Source organism: Saccopteryx bilineata, chromosome 12 (genome assembly GCF_036850765.1).
Source record: "Saccopteryx bilineata isolate mSacBil1 chromosome 12, mSacBil1_pri_phased_curated, whole genome shotgun sequence".
Lineage (NCBI taxonomy): Eukaryota > Metazoa > Chordata > Mammalia > Chiroptera > Emballonuridae > Saccopteryx > Saccopteryx bilineata.
The window spans coordinates 42,637,437-42,653,218 of record NC_089501.1 but is presented as its reverse complement, the minus strand read 5'-3'; the positions used below and the strand labels follow the sequence as shown (position 1 = coordinate 42,653,218).

General features: G+C 45.8%; 1 protein-coding gene across 4 annotated transcripts in view; it reads right to left on the bottom strand.

Moving 5' to 3' along the window:
- Positions 1-640: 640 nt before the first annotated feature.
- SASH1 (SAM and SH3 domain containing 1) overlaps positions 641-15,782 on the bottom strand; it is a 333,081-nt gene continuing 317,939 nt past the window's right edge. For all 4 annotated transcript variants that reach the window (XM_066248582.1, XM_066248579.1, XM_066248581.1 and 1 more), the window contains 4 exons: positions 12,640-12,753; positions 6,577-7,676; positions 5,161-5,292; positions 641-4,082 (listed from right to left, as the gene is read on the bottom strand). In XM_066248582.1, the coding sequence (XP_066104679.1) occupies positions 3,819-4,082; positions 5,161-5,292; positions 6,577-7,676; positions 12,640-12,753 (1,610 nt within the window). In that variant the 3' untranslated portion in view covers positions 641-3,818. The remainder of the gene's footprint in view (positions 4,083-5,160; positions 5,293-6,576; positions 7,677-12,639; positions 12,754-15,782) is intronic.

The window sequence follows — 15,782 nt, the reverse complement described above, 5'->3', positions numbered from 1 at the left end:
AGAGAAACTGGCGGCTGGGGAAGGGTGAGTGTGATATTTTATGTCTCAAGTGCATGAATCACCTACTCCAAACTTTCTATCGCACACACACTCCCCCCAATACAAAACACACTTTTATGTCACTTTTGGTACACCGATGTTGAAAAGGATTTTTGTCACATTAATTTCTAGAATATTCCAACCCGGATTTTCTTTTTCTGTCCATGGAAAACGTGGGTTGTTATAACAGTGTAATAGTGGGCAAATCAATCACCTCGGTGGCCCCGGAACTCATCATCTGAATATGACGGAACTGAGACACTCAGTGACATCCACAAATCTCTTTCTGGTTTGAGACGCTGTAATTATATGACTTGATTTTGCAATATTGGAAGAAATAATTGCAATACGTTAGCAAAGAGACTCGGTGCACGTGAGAGGGAGGAGCACAGTGGCAGGAGCACTTACCTAAGCTAGCCACTATTTTTATAATCCACACTGCTCACAACAACTAGGGGGTATTTCATTGCTTCACGTTCATTTTGAAATATCCGCTAATTTTTGTGAGCAGTATATTTTATTCGCAAACCACACTTTGTACATTCCTTCTCATTTCTCTTCCATTCATATCTGAAATGTCCAAGGAACAAAAGACGCATACTCAACTGAAGAAATTTATTTACTTTTTTTTTTTCTAGGTACATAGATGACAATTATAGACAAGTTTTGATACACAGGGAAACCCTTCCGTCCTTTCTCTTTGCTAAATGAATCATCACAATAATTTTTACAATTTTTAAAACAATACACAGCTTTCTCGGGCTGAAGCAATCGCAAGAACATATTGGTACTGGTATATTACAGCTACTTACAATGTTTAAAAACAGCAATGGAGAAAAATAAGTTATTTAAATACTGATTTCATATACAGAAAGTGCAATGTTGTTAGTTGTTATATAACTTGCTTGACAGTTTCTTGTTTTCTCTATCAATTTAAAAATCAAGATAACTTGGACTCAGACTACCAGGTTTATTTTTCTGCAAATAATACAGTACACACCCATGCAGCGCTGACTTGGTGAGCCGACTTCTTCCGCCGCGGTTATGAAAGCAAACTTTGCTATGTCAGGATTTGATCACCAATACCAGTAACTTCCCATGTCCCCCAGAGAAAAGGGCCTCGGAGTAAGGCAGGCCGTAAAAGTCTATCTCCTACTCGGTTCACTGGGAATGTAAGTCGTGGTTGGGGGCCGGCTGCATGTCCTACTAAGGCAGCTGCGAAATAAACATTTACACAACGGATGTGTAGCTACCTGAGCCAAACTGCCTTTCCAAGTTTCTTTTGTGCTTTGCAACGACAACGCTTTTCAACATGCCGCCACGTTCTGTACCAAGCGTAACCGATTAAACGCGGGTACTGCCGACGCCGACCACCCGCACACCAACACCCGCACGCGGCCCCGAGCCCCATCAGTCAAACGTCACACACAAACACCGAGGCTTTCCTAGGATCAGAGTACAAGTTTAAAGCAAAAGAAGACCAAACAAATACTAACAGTTAAAAGAAAAAGGATTTTTTTAAAAAAAAGCACAATAAAAGTATAAAACCACCTCAGACCTTTCAGATTAGGAAGACCTTCCCACCGACAATTATTCATGGTCCCTGAATTTGATTTTTTTTTTTTTTTTCCCTATGCAAAAGGCAATGGTTTTTCAAAGAAGAGCGCCTAAACCACGGTTTGGCATTCTCAAAAGCTCAAGCTCGGAAAATTCCCTTGTTTCTGGTTCCATCTTTACCTACATGGAAGTGTTACAGTGAAAATGAATTAAAAAGTTGGAAAGTCACGCGAGATTTCTCCTTCCCCTTTGTTACCGATTACATGACGCTTGTGCTCAGCTTAAACAACGAGCAGGGCCTCTCGGGACATCATGCCGAGGTTACTGCCAAAGCCAATGAGAAGCCCGCGGCCCAGCCCGGACTCCACCGCTGCACCTCGAATACGTTTCCGTGACGTGATCACGGGAGACCCCTGTAGCCTCAGTCTCTCCAAATGAGCCACGCCAACAGGGGGGTCACAAGCCAAGATGACAAAAACGGGCTCCTTTTAGAGTGCCACAGAACTCTGGCAGTGTTAGCTTTTTAGTCTGGATTTCCACAACTTCTTCACATGGCATCTCACAGAAGGTGAGTATTATTGAAGAAATATATAGTCTTAAAAAAAAAAGCAAAGCAAAGCATGAAAAAATAATATCACCTGAGAATGTCCTTTTCCTCAGAAACATGGATCTAAGTAGATAAAGCAAATGCTAAAAGATGGCTTTGTAATTCATGAAATCATTCCTTGTTTTCCCTCTGAGGGAAATCATTTGTTTTAAGTGAGTAGATGAAATACTGCAGAACTTTTGACCAAGGCTTTATGTTCTAAGTATTTCTATTGTAAAGGATCAAGTTCAATGCTTAGAACAGTGCTCATGATAAGAACGCAAAGCAAAATCATTTAGAAAGCAATGGAAGCTTATTGGTTTATTGTCTAAATTTCCATTTGCTAGAAAATCAGACACGAGAAGAAATGAGGATAGACTATGCTGAAATCAGCAGGAAACAACTGAAAATATACAAATACTTAATTAATACATGGCTAATGTGCTTTGTCTGGCTCCAAAATGAACCTTTATTGGAATTAAAATAATTATCTAAAATAAGAAGGAAAACAGTCTCTTAAATTGTAAAACTGAAAAAAAAAAAACTTTTAAAACATCTCCTAAACTACTTCCCTTTTTAAAAGAAACATTGTTCTGAAATATTCAGCCTTACAGTGACTCTCTGCAAAGGTGATCTGTTAGCTGATGACCAAATGTTGAATGGACGTGGTCAGGAGCCCAAGTCAATCCCGCTGCACAACCACCAACATAGCAACAATACCAAGCTGATCAAAATGAAAGGTAGTCACTATAAACACCTCCCCTATACACGCACTCACACTCACATATAAACACTTGATAGCTTTGTGAATTTCAGATAGTGTTTTACTGGATTTGTAGTTAGTGTAAAAACGGAAAGCCAACATGAATTGTGTGTCTGATCAACACTCCTACAAAATAAGCCATGTTAGAAGGAGATACTCAGAAAAGCCCGTTTTTGCTGGAAACATCCCAGACGTGTGTTACATGGCAGTCTAAGCTGAAGGTTTGGAACTATGGTTACAGGGTACTGAACACTAGTTAGATAACTGCTTAAAAGCTTATATTAAGGCAAATAAAAGCTGACTGCTATAGAAAGCAATTATTAAAATGTCTCTTATTTATCTAAAGGGGAACAGAACTTTCTTTTCCTAGTGCAGACAGGTTTTCTTACTTTTAAACCAATGAGCATGTCAACCGTGTACAATCACTCCCAAGTCTGTTCCTTTGGCCTAGCTAAGCCTGTCTGGTCCTCGGGTATCCTGCAGGGTGACAGACAGGTCAAGGGCACTATCAGCAACGGGACAGGCTGCCCCCCCCACCCCCCCGCCCCCAGCCCTCTCCCAGTGTACCAAGACAGACCGGAGGCACAGCGTATGTGGCAAAGTTGGCATCTTGGTTCTATTGTGTTCTGCAAATAAAAATAAGTGCTTGTCTTTTCTTTGGGGGTCAGAAAGAACCACACCAATTTCCCCAAAGGGGCTTTTCTGGAGAAGAGAGGGCATCGGTCCCGTGCCAAGTTTCCCACGCAGTTTCGCCCACACACTGGGCCTCTCTTTTGGATCTGGTCTGCATGTCCAGGGAAGGAGAAATTGCATCAGCATCATAAGCACAGTGAGAGGGTGGCTCTTGTCCAGGGAGGTCCAGTCCAGGCCTGGCTACATGGCCTCGGGGCCCGGTGGCAGTTTGAAGAGTCTGGCGGCAGACATGAGCTTGCTTATGTGCCTCTCCTCTGTGATGCCAGCCTCCTGAAGGCAAGTGTGAGACAGAGAAGGCACTTGGCCCAGGGTGCTGAAGCCCGCCTCGGTCAGGGCGCTGGTGTACATGGGCAGACCGATGGAGATCAGCCAATCCGACACGGACGACACACAGCCAGGAGAGAGGGGCTTTCTGCAGATTTCTGTGAGTCCGCCACTTGGGATCTGGAGAAAGAACACAGTATGAGAAAGGCTCCACCCACGCCATTGGAGGCTACCTCTTATACGCCCGGAAGGGACACGACAAACATGTTACCCTGATGGACTGTCAGAGCGAGGGTGCTACGCTGGGTCAGAAAGCAAGGGCAGCACCAAGAATCCCTTCTCAATTTTCTACAGTGGACGAAAAGTCTCAAGGAAGTGTCTGAGGTCCTACAAGGTACTTGGCATTAGCTCTAACCCCAATCATGTGTCCACCTCTGCAAAAGGTGAGCATTTAGTTTCTGGCTATTTTGTCTCATGGTGACATGCTCTTCAAAGAGCCCCTAAGGCGACTGAAGAGGCAGTCCTGTGTGATATGTGAAAAGCAAAGTACTCCATGGTTGGGCGTTTATAAAGCAGACTCTCCACTGTATTTTGAACCTACATGAACATCAAGAAGATGAAACATTTTACCGATACAGTTATAAAGAATCTAAAAGACAACAATAACAAGTATTGGCTAGGGCAGGGGAATGGATACTTATACCTGACTTCCGGGAAGACCAAATGCTGTAATATCTTTCCAAAGAGAACTGACTACCCAACATGCACACCTGCTTAGCGTAACGTGTCCCCAGCAAGTTAACCTTAGCGGTCTACAAAGATTTAAGAAATGTTTCTCACTACATTACTGAAAATAAAAAACTGAAAAAACCCTAAACGTTTCACCAATATGGACTGGCTAAACTAGGACATATCTGCCGATCAGAACACTCCGAAGTGTTGATAACATAAAAGAACTTTTGGTAAGAGAAGTAGAGTCATGCTGTGACAACTGAAAACAATCTGTGCATTGACTATATTATACGTGGGCAGAGAAATGACTGGACAGACTAAACCTTTTCGTAGTCCTGGGAGGTGGGTGATTGGTTGAAAACTTTGTAGGCTGAGTAGGTATTGCTCCCGCCCCCGCCCCCGCCCCCGCCCCCAGGAACCTCCTTCTGAGAGTGATCATGAGCCCCGGACTACTCAGCAGTGGCCAGCGTGCTCATGGTGAAGTTCTATAAAGCGAGGCGAGGGGCCCTGCAATGCCGCTGCTCACCGCCATGCGGTGCTGCTTGCGCAGCAACTTCACGCGGATCTGGTCCATGTTGGTGGCGACATCCCTCTCGGGCTGGTCCAGGTCTTCTGCGTATCTCTGTACCAAAGCTTCCGGAATCCCACAGCGGCCGTGCTGCGGGGACAAGACAGAAACGTGGTGTCAGGTGCTGTTGCAAGGATTTTTCTCCAAGAGCAGTAAACATAAGGTAAGGTAAGACCTTCAGCTACCGGAAAATAGCACCAACGTTTTCATTTGAAGTGAATATATTTTCTCTGTAGTTAGTATGTTCCGGAGGGCACATTTTTACAGTTTTACCCTTCAGGAAGGAATGAGCTCTAGGAAAATGTTTTGAAACATCATTAAAGAAAACACAGCCATCCTACATTTTGGGGGGGACCAATGCCCTCATCTCACACTGCCTGATCATTTTGCAAAATGTTGTTGAGGGCTGTCACCTGAACTGCGAGGAAGAAGGCAAACCACTGCTGTGCCTCATCTGTTAAAGACACACCACCTGCATCTCTAAGCTACATTTACTGCAGCATAGAATTCTCAATACTTTCCATTCAAAGGGGTTTACTCACTAGGTGTTAAGGAAGAAGGATGTTACTGTAAAAGCATTCGTGGGTCCTAACAATTTTGTAACAAGGACTCCCAAGGACTGCATTATAATTGAGCTTGCATTTCCATGAGCAAATTACAATTACATCTATTCTCATTTGTCTTCAAAGTCATTGTGGTATTATTGGTAGATCTACTCTTTATTTTTTTCAAATGAGAAATGAGGTTTCATGATAGATCTCACTGTTTTTGGTACAGTGGGACTTCACATACTCTTTTCCCTTGTAACCCACACAAGATGACTGTATAATACAATTATTACATCTGAAGAGGGTTCTACAATTTTCAAAGTCTGTTCATATTCATTTTATTTGCTCCTAATATAATACCTCTGAGGCAATTATGTGTTATTATTAATTCCATTTTACATTTAGAAAAACGAAATAATTTTTTTTTAATGTCTAAAAACATACAGGTTAAGATGGGAAACCTGGAACTCAGGTCTGTCCTGTCCCCTCAACTAAGCTTTTCAGGAAACAGTCTGAGTGCTGATTGATAGTTCTTCCTGCAATGTATAGCTGCCAAAAATTGAAAACAAACGAAAAAAAAAAAAAAAAGAGAGAAAAGAAAGGAAAAGAAAACCCAAGGTTGTATTTGCATTTAATCTGAACACTGTGCCTCCATTCGCACCACCACCAAGTGGCAGAGGCCCTGGCTGTGGGCCGCCCTGGGCTCTCACTGTCACAAAGGCCCCTGCCTCCAGGCTGGCCTCCTGGGTTAGCTGGTGTTCCTCCCGCCTGGCTGCCTGACTTATAAAAGCAGAGGATTGAGACATGGGGCCAGGGCCTTTGATACCTTATCAGAATACGGTTCCTCGGTGAGATCAATGCCCTCCGCTCGTAGCTTGTCCTCGGTGAGCATTTCCAGATCGACTCCCCGAACGCAGGAGATCTTCCTGGTGAGAGCCGGGCCCAGCTTCACGCCATGCTCCTGGAGGCTGGCACTCTCCGGCAGCTCCGAGAGCCAGGGGGGCGGCCTAGAGCTTGGTGGGCTGCCAGGCTCCTGCCTAGAGGGGGGCCTGGAGGGCTGAGGGGACTGACAGTCGCTGGGGCCGCCCTTTTTCAGGGGCAGGCACGGCGCACTGGGCCCGGGAGGGCCGGGATGGAGCCCGTTGGCCAGGCGCTCTTTGCTCTTCTTGGCAGGGACAGGCGGAGGCTGCGCAGGGTGTCTGGCCGGCGTTTTGGCCTCAGGGCCCCTCTGCTCACCTTCTTTGGTGCCCGGGGGTTGATATGTTCCTTCAAAATCGAGTCCCTTTCTGTGACCTTCCAGCGGAGTCCTTGTTAAAGTGTGTCTAGCTCCAGGAGGCTGAGCATCGTAGTGTTTGGGCAAACACGGAGGAGGTGACACTCCAGGCGACCAGGCTGCCGCCGAGCCACCCAGTTTCTTAGTAGTCGTTTTCTGAGGTTCAGAAAATCTCTTGCTTTGGGTCAGTAGCAATGCATTGTCGGCGGCGGCATCCTGTCTGGGGCCGTGGACCTTGGTGGCGGAGGGGGCTGTCTTTTGTGGCACTTCCGGTACGGTCTGGGGGGAGGGCTCTGTCGCCGCACGAGGCACATCTTTTTCAGCATCGGGCTCTCCCTGCAGGTCATCCAGCGAATGGGAGCGGGGCCACGCGTTCACGGGCTGGGGGTCCTCCAGAGTCTCGCAGCTCCGACAGATGGAAATGGGGAGGCTCCTCCGGTTTCTATTCGAGCCGGTCGCCCCGGGCTGATCACAGCGCTGGGGCGGGGGCGCACTCAGCCCGCCGCCCAGCCTGCCCGCCCCCGGCTTCAGCGGGTCCGCCGACTTCGGCAGAGGCAGGGTCGGGTAGCTGCCCAGCTGGCCGCTGTTGAAAGACTTCAAGCTGGACTCGGTTGAAGACTTGGCCAAGAGGAGGCCAGTTTTCCGAGTCTTGCCTGCAAGACAAGGGAATCGTTCACAATCACATCTTAAAGGGCCCATCAATCAAGCTGATGGACGAAGGACTGCTAACGTCACTGAAATCTCCCACATCCCATTGCTGAATTACATGTCCTCTAAGTACAGAAAACCACCATTTATGATGTCGAATGATAAGAGGGTTGTTATGGTCGGGGTTTTTTGTTTGTTTTTTTAAAATTCTTAAGTCTTATTGAAGGACTCATGGAGATGGAAATTAACTGAGTTCTGTGGTAAGGAATTATGCTGTGTCAGGCAGTAGAATAAGTCTAAGCCTAATGCCTGGCGTCTGTTCCTGGCTACAGTCAGTGTGGAAGGTTGACCATCCACACCCCACTGAGAAACTGCACTGATGGGGTTCTCTCTAGTGAGGACAACTTCCCAAGGTCATGGCTGCAGGGGGGAGGTGGGCTGAGTTCTGGGACAGGTTCTATAAATGCTGCCCCCTAAGGTTCCCTATTGACTTCTCAAATTACACCTTCCTCCCAGTCCTCCCCTCTTAGTGTTTTATGTATAAAAAAAGAATTCTAGAAGCAGTCAACCAACGTTGGTACACGTAAGTGAACAAGGTTAAATTAAGTAAGTATCTGGCCTGAGACAATCTATAAAATACTGACGTGGTTCTAATTCCCAGTGAAACAACAGCCCTGATTAAAACAGAACTGTCAGACGAATAACTGAACTATCAACCAGACATAATCTACTTATCTGACAAGTGTTGACTGGTATTAACCACTACAACTGCTCAATAAGCTTCCCTGAGAATTCACTAGCTGTGGGTTAATACCATGTCTGTTGTGCGCTTTGATCCTGGGCTGAGGGGAATGCCCCAGATAAAATGTAGGAGTCAAGAGATCCTGGTAAATTAGGCCTACAAAAACCCACACAAGATTTGGAAGGTACAAGGAAATGGCTGGTCCTCATCTCTAAAAGCCACCATCTTGGAACTAAAGGTTTTCTTCCTACCCTATTGTTTCAATAAACATTTCTAATTTAATATTTTAATTTAGAATTCTGACATCTCCCCATGAAGCAGTCTCGCCCTTTCAATAAATAAGCCGCAAGGAGAAATTGGGTGGTGGGCGGATCTGACTGGGGGAAGCAGGGGTGGACAGTGCCCACGCTAAGACCAAATGACTACTTTTGGGTAAATGAAAGACATTCTCTGAAATAATCTCAGCGTGCCTGCCATACAAACGAGGGAAAGGAAGGCAGGAAAAGTCCTGGGGCACTGCGACATGAGGGTGGCACAGCCACTGTCAGCAGAGAGAAAACCAGATTCCTTCATGATGTCACAGCTTCCTGCCAAGCTCACTCCAATTCCAAATATTAAATGTATCATGTCAAGCATAATTCCAGTCACCGAGACTGATGGATAAGAACAGTAGCCTCCTCAATCAGACCTTTTATAAATGATCCCATCATTTTTGACAGAACACAAATCAACATGTGAAGTGCTTTGCATCAGGCAAAGCAGGGACACAGTAGGATGACATTTGTCCTCCCAAAGGTATAACTGTGAGGCCTCAGACCTCACCACGTGTGTCAGCCACATTCCAGGCCAGCATTATTGGGTGCTGTTAGAGTTATTATTTCTGTTGTTACATGGAGATCATTACCCCAGGTTACTACTAAATATACTGACCAGAGTCCCATTTTTCAGGAATAGGACAATCATCACAGAAAAAAATAGAAAGGGGGAATTCTTCTTCATAAAGCATATACATTAAATCTGAAGTTTAAAAATCAATTAAAATAAAAAGTTCTAAAAAGAACTTAAGTATAAACTTTAGAAATCCGGCTTTCCTCCCCTGTAACTCACAATATAAACATTATGTATGAATTCCAGTTCACATTCTGCTTATAATGGGAAGATCCTTGAATTCACCTTGCGGTGAACCATCTTTAATCTATGTCTTGAGCAGGTGCACCTGAATTCTTTTGGGCATTCAGAAGTCTGCCAGTGATACCTGTATTATTTTTAATAATTCAGAACTGTATGGAGGGAAATTAATTTAATGAAAATGTTTGGATATGAAATAATTATTAGCAGAAAAGAAAAACCTTCAGGACCTACATACTTTGTGGAACCAAGGGGTCACTGAGAGCCAGGTGGGTTCTGAATCCTATCCTGAAAGAGGCTGTCATAACATCGGGATTTAGGGAGAACCGTGATCTTCCCAAAACGATAGAACACTTTTGAGTGACAGGGCTCATGGGTCACATTCTGAGGTCCCCAGAATCGAGATTAGCATGAGGCGAGCAAGATGCCCAGGGGGCACCCGGGAGGCGATGGCTCTCAGAGTCACAGAAGTGCACATGGTATCTTCTTAAGACTACGCTCCTGTCCTCGCCTACCTTACTCGAGTCCTGGTTTTGGTGCTCACAATGGCTCTCAAACTAATTTTTTAATCATGCTCTACAGTAAGAAACATATTCCACCTTCACCGTCCAGTACAAACCGATGCAACTGAAACAAAGATCACAAGTAACAATGCAAACCTACCTAGGAAGTGCACCTAATATTTTCTACTCTATTTCAGCATACGAAACTGCTGCTTGTGACCCTTCTAAATGATTTCACAACCCACTAAGGAAGTGCAAGCAATGGTTTAAAAAGCTTTGCTTGGGCCCTGGCCGGTTGGCTCAGTGGTAGAGTGTCAGCTGGCATGCAGGAGTCCCGGGTTTGATTCCCAGCCAGGACAACAGGAGAAGCACCCATCTGCTTCTCCACCCCTCCCCCTCTCCTTCCTCTCTGTCTCTCTCTTCTTCTCCTGCAGCCAAGGCTCCACTGGAGCAAAGTTGGCCCGGGTGCTGAGGATGGCTCCATGGCCTCTGCTTCAGGCACTAGAATGGCTCTGGTTGCAACAGACAGCGCCCCAGATGGGCAGAGCATCACCCCCTGGTGGGCATGCCGGGTGGATCCCGGTCGGGCACATGCAGGAGTCTATCTGACTGCCTCCCCGTTTCCAACTTCAGAAAAAAAAAAAAAAAAAATTGTAAAAAGCTTTGCTTTAGAAGGTCCTCAACAAACATTTTAACGCATGGGTTTCTCAGTGGGATTCTAAAGGCAGCTAAAAACTATCAACCCTGAGCATTTCTCACTAGGGTCTTCCAGCACTCAACAATGATTTAGAGCAGCGGTTCTCAACCTGTGGGTCGTGACCCCGGCGGGGGTCGAACGACCAAAACATAGGGGTCACCTAAAGCCATCGGAAATACAAATTTTATTTAAAAATGTATTGTATAATAAATATGTACTTTCGGAAATACAAATTTTATTTAAAAATGTATAATAAATATGTATTTTCGGAAATACAAATTTTATTTAAAAATGTATTGTATAATAAATATGTATTTTCCGATGGCTTTAGGCGACCCCTGTGTTTTGGTCGTTCGACCCCCGCCGGGGTCATGACCCACAGGTTGAGAACTGCTGATTTAGAGAGACCCTTGACTACTCTTTGTCATCTTGCTATCAATGGGAGCCTGGAGGCAGAACACGGAACCACAGAACCACCCGTGGTAGGATGAGTTCACCTGAGCCCGTTCCACTTAAGACAGACAAGTATGCTACCGGAAATTTCCTAAAGAACACTTTCCTGACCCTTAGGACAGGACAGCAACACAAGAGACATATGGCCTCAGACCCCTCTCCCCCAGTCACTGAGTGTGTCCTGGGCCGCGGCTGAGACATTCAGGATACCGCCACTTTCGACTCTGGCGGATGGGCTACCTCAGTGGTAGTCAACCTGGTTCCTACCACCCACTAGTGGGCGTTCCAGCTTTCATGGTGGGCGGTAGCGGAGCAACCAAAGTATAAATAAAAAGATAGATTTAACTATAGTAAGTTGTTTTATAAAGATTTATTCTGCCAAATTTAGCAAAAATCTGACATAAAGTACTTGGTAAGTAATTATTATTATATGCTTTAACTTGCTGTAACTCTGCTTTATAAATTTTATAAAGTAAAGTTACTTCCCTACTTTATAAATCACCATTATTGTGGAACCGGTGGGCAGTTAGAAAATTTTACTACTAACAGAGATACAAAAGTGGGCGGTAGGTATAAAAAGGTTGACTACCCCTGGTCTAAAGAAAGAAAAACAATGGCTTCAATTGTTATATAATCTCTCTGCGCATTAAGGTCTTCACCTATAAAATATGCCTGCAGGGTTGAGTGAGAGTTAGTAATGCATACAGAAGCACCTGGCCCACTGCCCAATTCAGAGTCAATGCAGAATACATGCTGCACATTGTTAACACATTGTACTGTTTAAGTCTTACAGCAATCCATGAAAGAGAAACTCATTTTGCCATTTCAGAGGTAAGAGAGCTCAAAGATAAGGAATTTGAACAGTCTTCAGCTCATGAAATGTTCTGTTCAGGGTTCAAACCCCAGATCTCCACACTTTAAACCCCACAGCTCTGTTCGTGACCTACACGGGGTGCTGAGACTCCAAGTTTCAGGACAGTGGGAAGCTGAGCGTCCCTTTCTCTGACACACTTTTAGCCTTGAAGTCTCCATTTATGTCCTAAGTAAGAGGGATGGAAGGACAACTGATGAGAAGATGCTGTAGTCATTTCTCAAGAACATCAGTTGCCTCGGCTTCTGAGGGACATTCATTCTTCCTAAGGATCTATATTAAGCACCAATAATCCTGGAAAAAAATCCCTCTCTCTATTGCCAATATTTCCCGAACGTGCAGGCGGAGGAAGAAAGACACCCAGGAGCCAAAGCACAAATGTCAAGCAATGACCCGAGCGGCATGCCCCTGAAGAAAGCAATGACCCGAGCGGCATGCCCCTGAAGAAAGCAATGACCCGAGCGGCATGCCCCTGAAGAAAGCAATGACCCGAGCGGCATGCCCCTGAAGAAAGCAATGACCCGAGCGGCATGCCCCTGAAGAACGCGTCCGTGGTGCTCTGCACCGACCGTACCATTTTCCAGGTTCTCGCTGCTCTCGTAGCACCCGGAGTCTCGCGGCGAGCAGCCACTCTGGCCCTGGCTGTCCACGAGCAGCTTCTCCTGGGACCCGGACTGGTCGCTGTTACCTGCAGCAGGTGGACACACAGAAGCAGTGGTTACCAAGTCAGCCAAATCCCGGTTTTATCCTCAGTGATCACCACACACACCATGGAGTTTTAAGCCTTGGACTTCTGTGAGAACGCTAATTATTTTAAAGTAAATGAGATAAAAATGAACGAGATCGGAACATTTTTCTTTTCAAATAAAGTATCCATGAAGATAAATCTGGAGACTCGGAGTGCATACTTGGAATACAGTCAATGCCTTTTAAGTTACCCAGAGCAAGCCTGGCTGCAGGCCAGTCACAGAGAGGGGAGGAATTCCAAGCAGTGTCATCTGCAGGGGGAGAGCAGTCACAGTCCCCTGTGAGGGACTCCCATGGGGCAGCAGCGCAGAGTATGTCCCTTTCACAAAGAGCTGACAGGTCTTAGGCTTTTCAGAAATCGCTAAGATCCGTGTTTCAAGTTATTGGTCACATGCTTCCCCAATTTAGGAGCTAATATAAAAGTGTCAAATGAAATACTGAATTTTATTATACTTTATGAGAATTCTTTGGCCTTGGTGACACGTGCTGGCCCTTGGATTATCTCAGTGAAATAGGCTGGCAGAAGGGGACACAAGCCCCTAAACCAGCGAGGGGTTCCAGGCCTCTGCTTCTGTGGTCTGGGTTGAGTTGGCGGCTTTCTGTCCTGTCCACCTTCTCCCTGTGTGCTGGCCACGTTTCTCTTCAGAGTGGAAGGCCGGAAAAGGGTCAGGGAGCCCTCTAGCTGTGATACTAGGTAATGACGACTCTTTTTTCTTTTTAGAAAATTCAATTTAACAGGGTGTCACTGATCAACAAGAGTACATAGATTTTGGGGTAAACATCTCCACATCATTTGGACAGTCGGTTATGTTGTATACCCATCACCCAAAGTCAAGTCATCCTCCATCACCTTGTATTTGTCCCCCTCTATACCCTCCCCCCAACCCCCTCCCCCTCCCTCACACCGTCCACCCCTCCTGCACTCTTTTATCTATGTCCACGAGGTAATGACACTCTCAAGCTGGATGACTGAAAGCTGAACGTCTCATTCTAAGGACCCTTTCTACGGAGGAGCAGAGATGCTCCTGTGGAGAGAGTGCCCCGTGGGAAGTCCCGTGGGCCCTCCCCAAACAGCAGTGCTACTCTGCACGTTGCATCATAAGGGCACGGGAGGCCTGACCTGGGACCGAGGTCACATGAAGAACATCTCCATATTATTATGCAAAGTGCTCGGTCTCATAACACAGAACCCAAGAAAACATTGTCTACATAAAATAACTAGCTGCACAATGAATGACTTTATTTTCCTTTTCTCTTCACTTGTCCTCCTTCAACCACAGACACAAAAGGGAAAGAAATCAACCGGCCAGAGATCTGATGCCTTTTCTCTGGTCATTAAGAAATGAGTAAGCTGTGGGAAGGCAGAGGGCTGCCGTTCGGAAGATGTGCCAGCTGTCTCTGCTGGCCGCTGGCTGCTTCCTGCTTGTATTCTCACCAGGAAAGCGTCTCGTAACACGAACCGTGGCAGAAATCATGAGAGCAGGCCCTTACATTATTAGACCCCTAGCTTAGAACGCACTATTTTTTAAATGCTTAATGAAAAATTAACTAATGGGAGGCACAAGAACAAACCCTATCTCCTCCCCCCTCCTCCACACAAAAAGTGAAACATTCTACAGTGGTGTCCTCATTGTGGGGAAGAGCCTGTGGCTTAGCAGTGGCTGTTGTCCTGGCCTAGCATATTATTTAGGAAAATGATACTTATAAAATGAGGGCTTTGAGCTATCGGTTACAACCCAGGAAGAGGAATCGATGGAGTCTGTCCTCGCAAAGCAGTTCAGTGTACTGCTTTAGTTAAAACCGACCCCAAAGTGCTGACCAATGGGAATAAGACAGAAAACGTGTCCCCTGACACTGTGTGAAGACGCAGGCCGTGTCTGCATCGCTGGGGACACCAGCCTCATCAGACACAGCATGGTGCCTGAAGTTAAGGGGAGGAGAGGGGTCCGTCCCACTGCCTGAAAACCAGTACAATTTATAATAGCATGAGGCACATGTCAAGGGGTTACCGTCACTTTCTTCCTAAAAGATTCGATCAGCAGCTAACTATCAAGTTTAGCAAAATTCCCTAAAACTAAAAGCCAGGGTCTCCCAAGTAGCCAGCCCTCCTTCACCAGCGAGAAGAGATGGGGTACCCCTCACGTGTGCAGCAGATTCGAGCCCACATCCTCATTAATGTCCAGGCACAAAGGAGAAGGTGAGTTACAACCACGAGAATTCTCGGCCCAACAAGAGTCAAGGACTAAGCTGTGGGACTAAGACCCCACTGGGGCCCGGCCCGGACCTGGCCCCGAAGGGACTCTGCCTAAAGCTCTTTTCCCAACCCCACCCTCACACACACACACACACACACACACACACGCACAACTGTACACATACACATAAAACACACGCGAGAAGGAAGAACATGCTGAGAACATGAGATATCCGAACGTCAGAAGGTTCTGTGCACAAGGACACGGGCCCCTCTCTGGAGAGCAGTTACCCCAGAAAGAAAAGGGGGATGGGAATGGAATTCTTGGAGAGCGAGCCTTTTGGTGGGCTTGTAACATTCCTTTCTTAAAAAAAAAAATTGCCTGGCCTGTGGTGGCGCAGTGGATAAAACATCAACCTGGAACGCTGAGGTTGCCGGTTTAAAACCCTGGGCTTGCCCGGTCAAGGCACATATGGGAGTTGATGCTTCCTGCTCCTCCCCCCTTCTCTCTCTCTCTCTCCTTTCTAAAAAATGAATAAAGACTTAAAAAAATACTTTAAAAAAAACCCCAGGATTGAAGCAAAAATGTTCACTTGAGTTGAATTTAGGAAGTGGATATGTGGACCCGTTTTATTTTTCTCTGTACTTTTCTGCACATTTAAAATAACTGTTCATTAGAATTTGTATAAAGATTATTTTCTTAGAGGAGAGAGCTCTCACTGGTCAGACCCAGGGCACTGGGTCTGGGATCAGTGTAAGCAATCGCCAGGGGACAG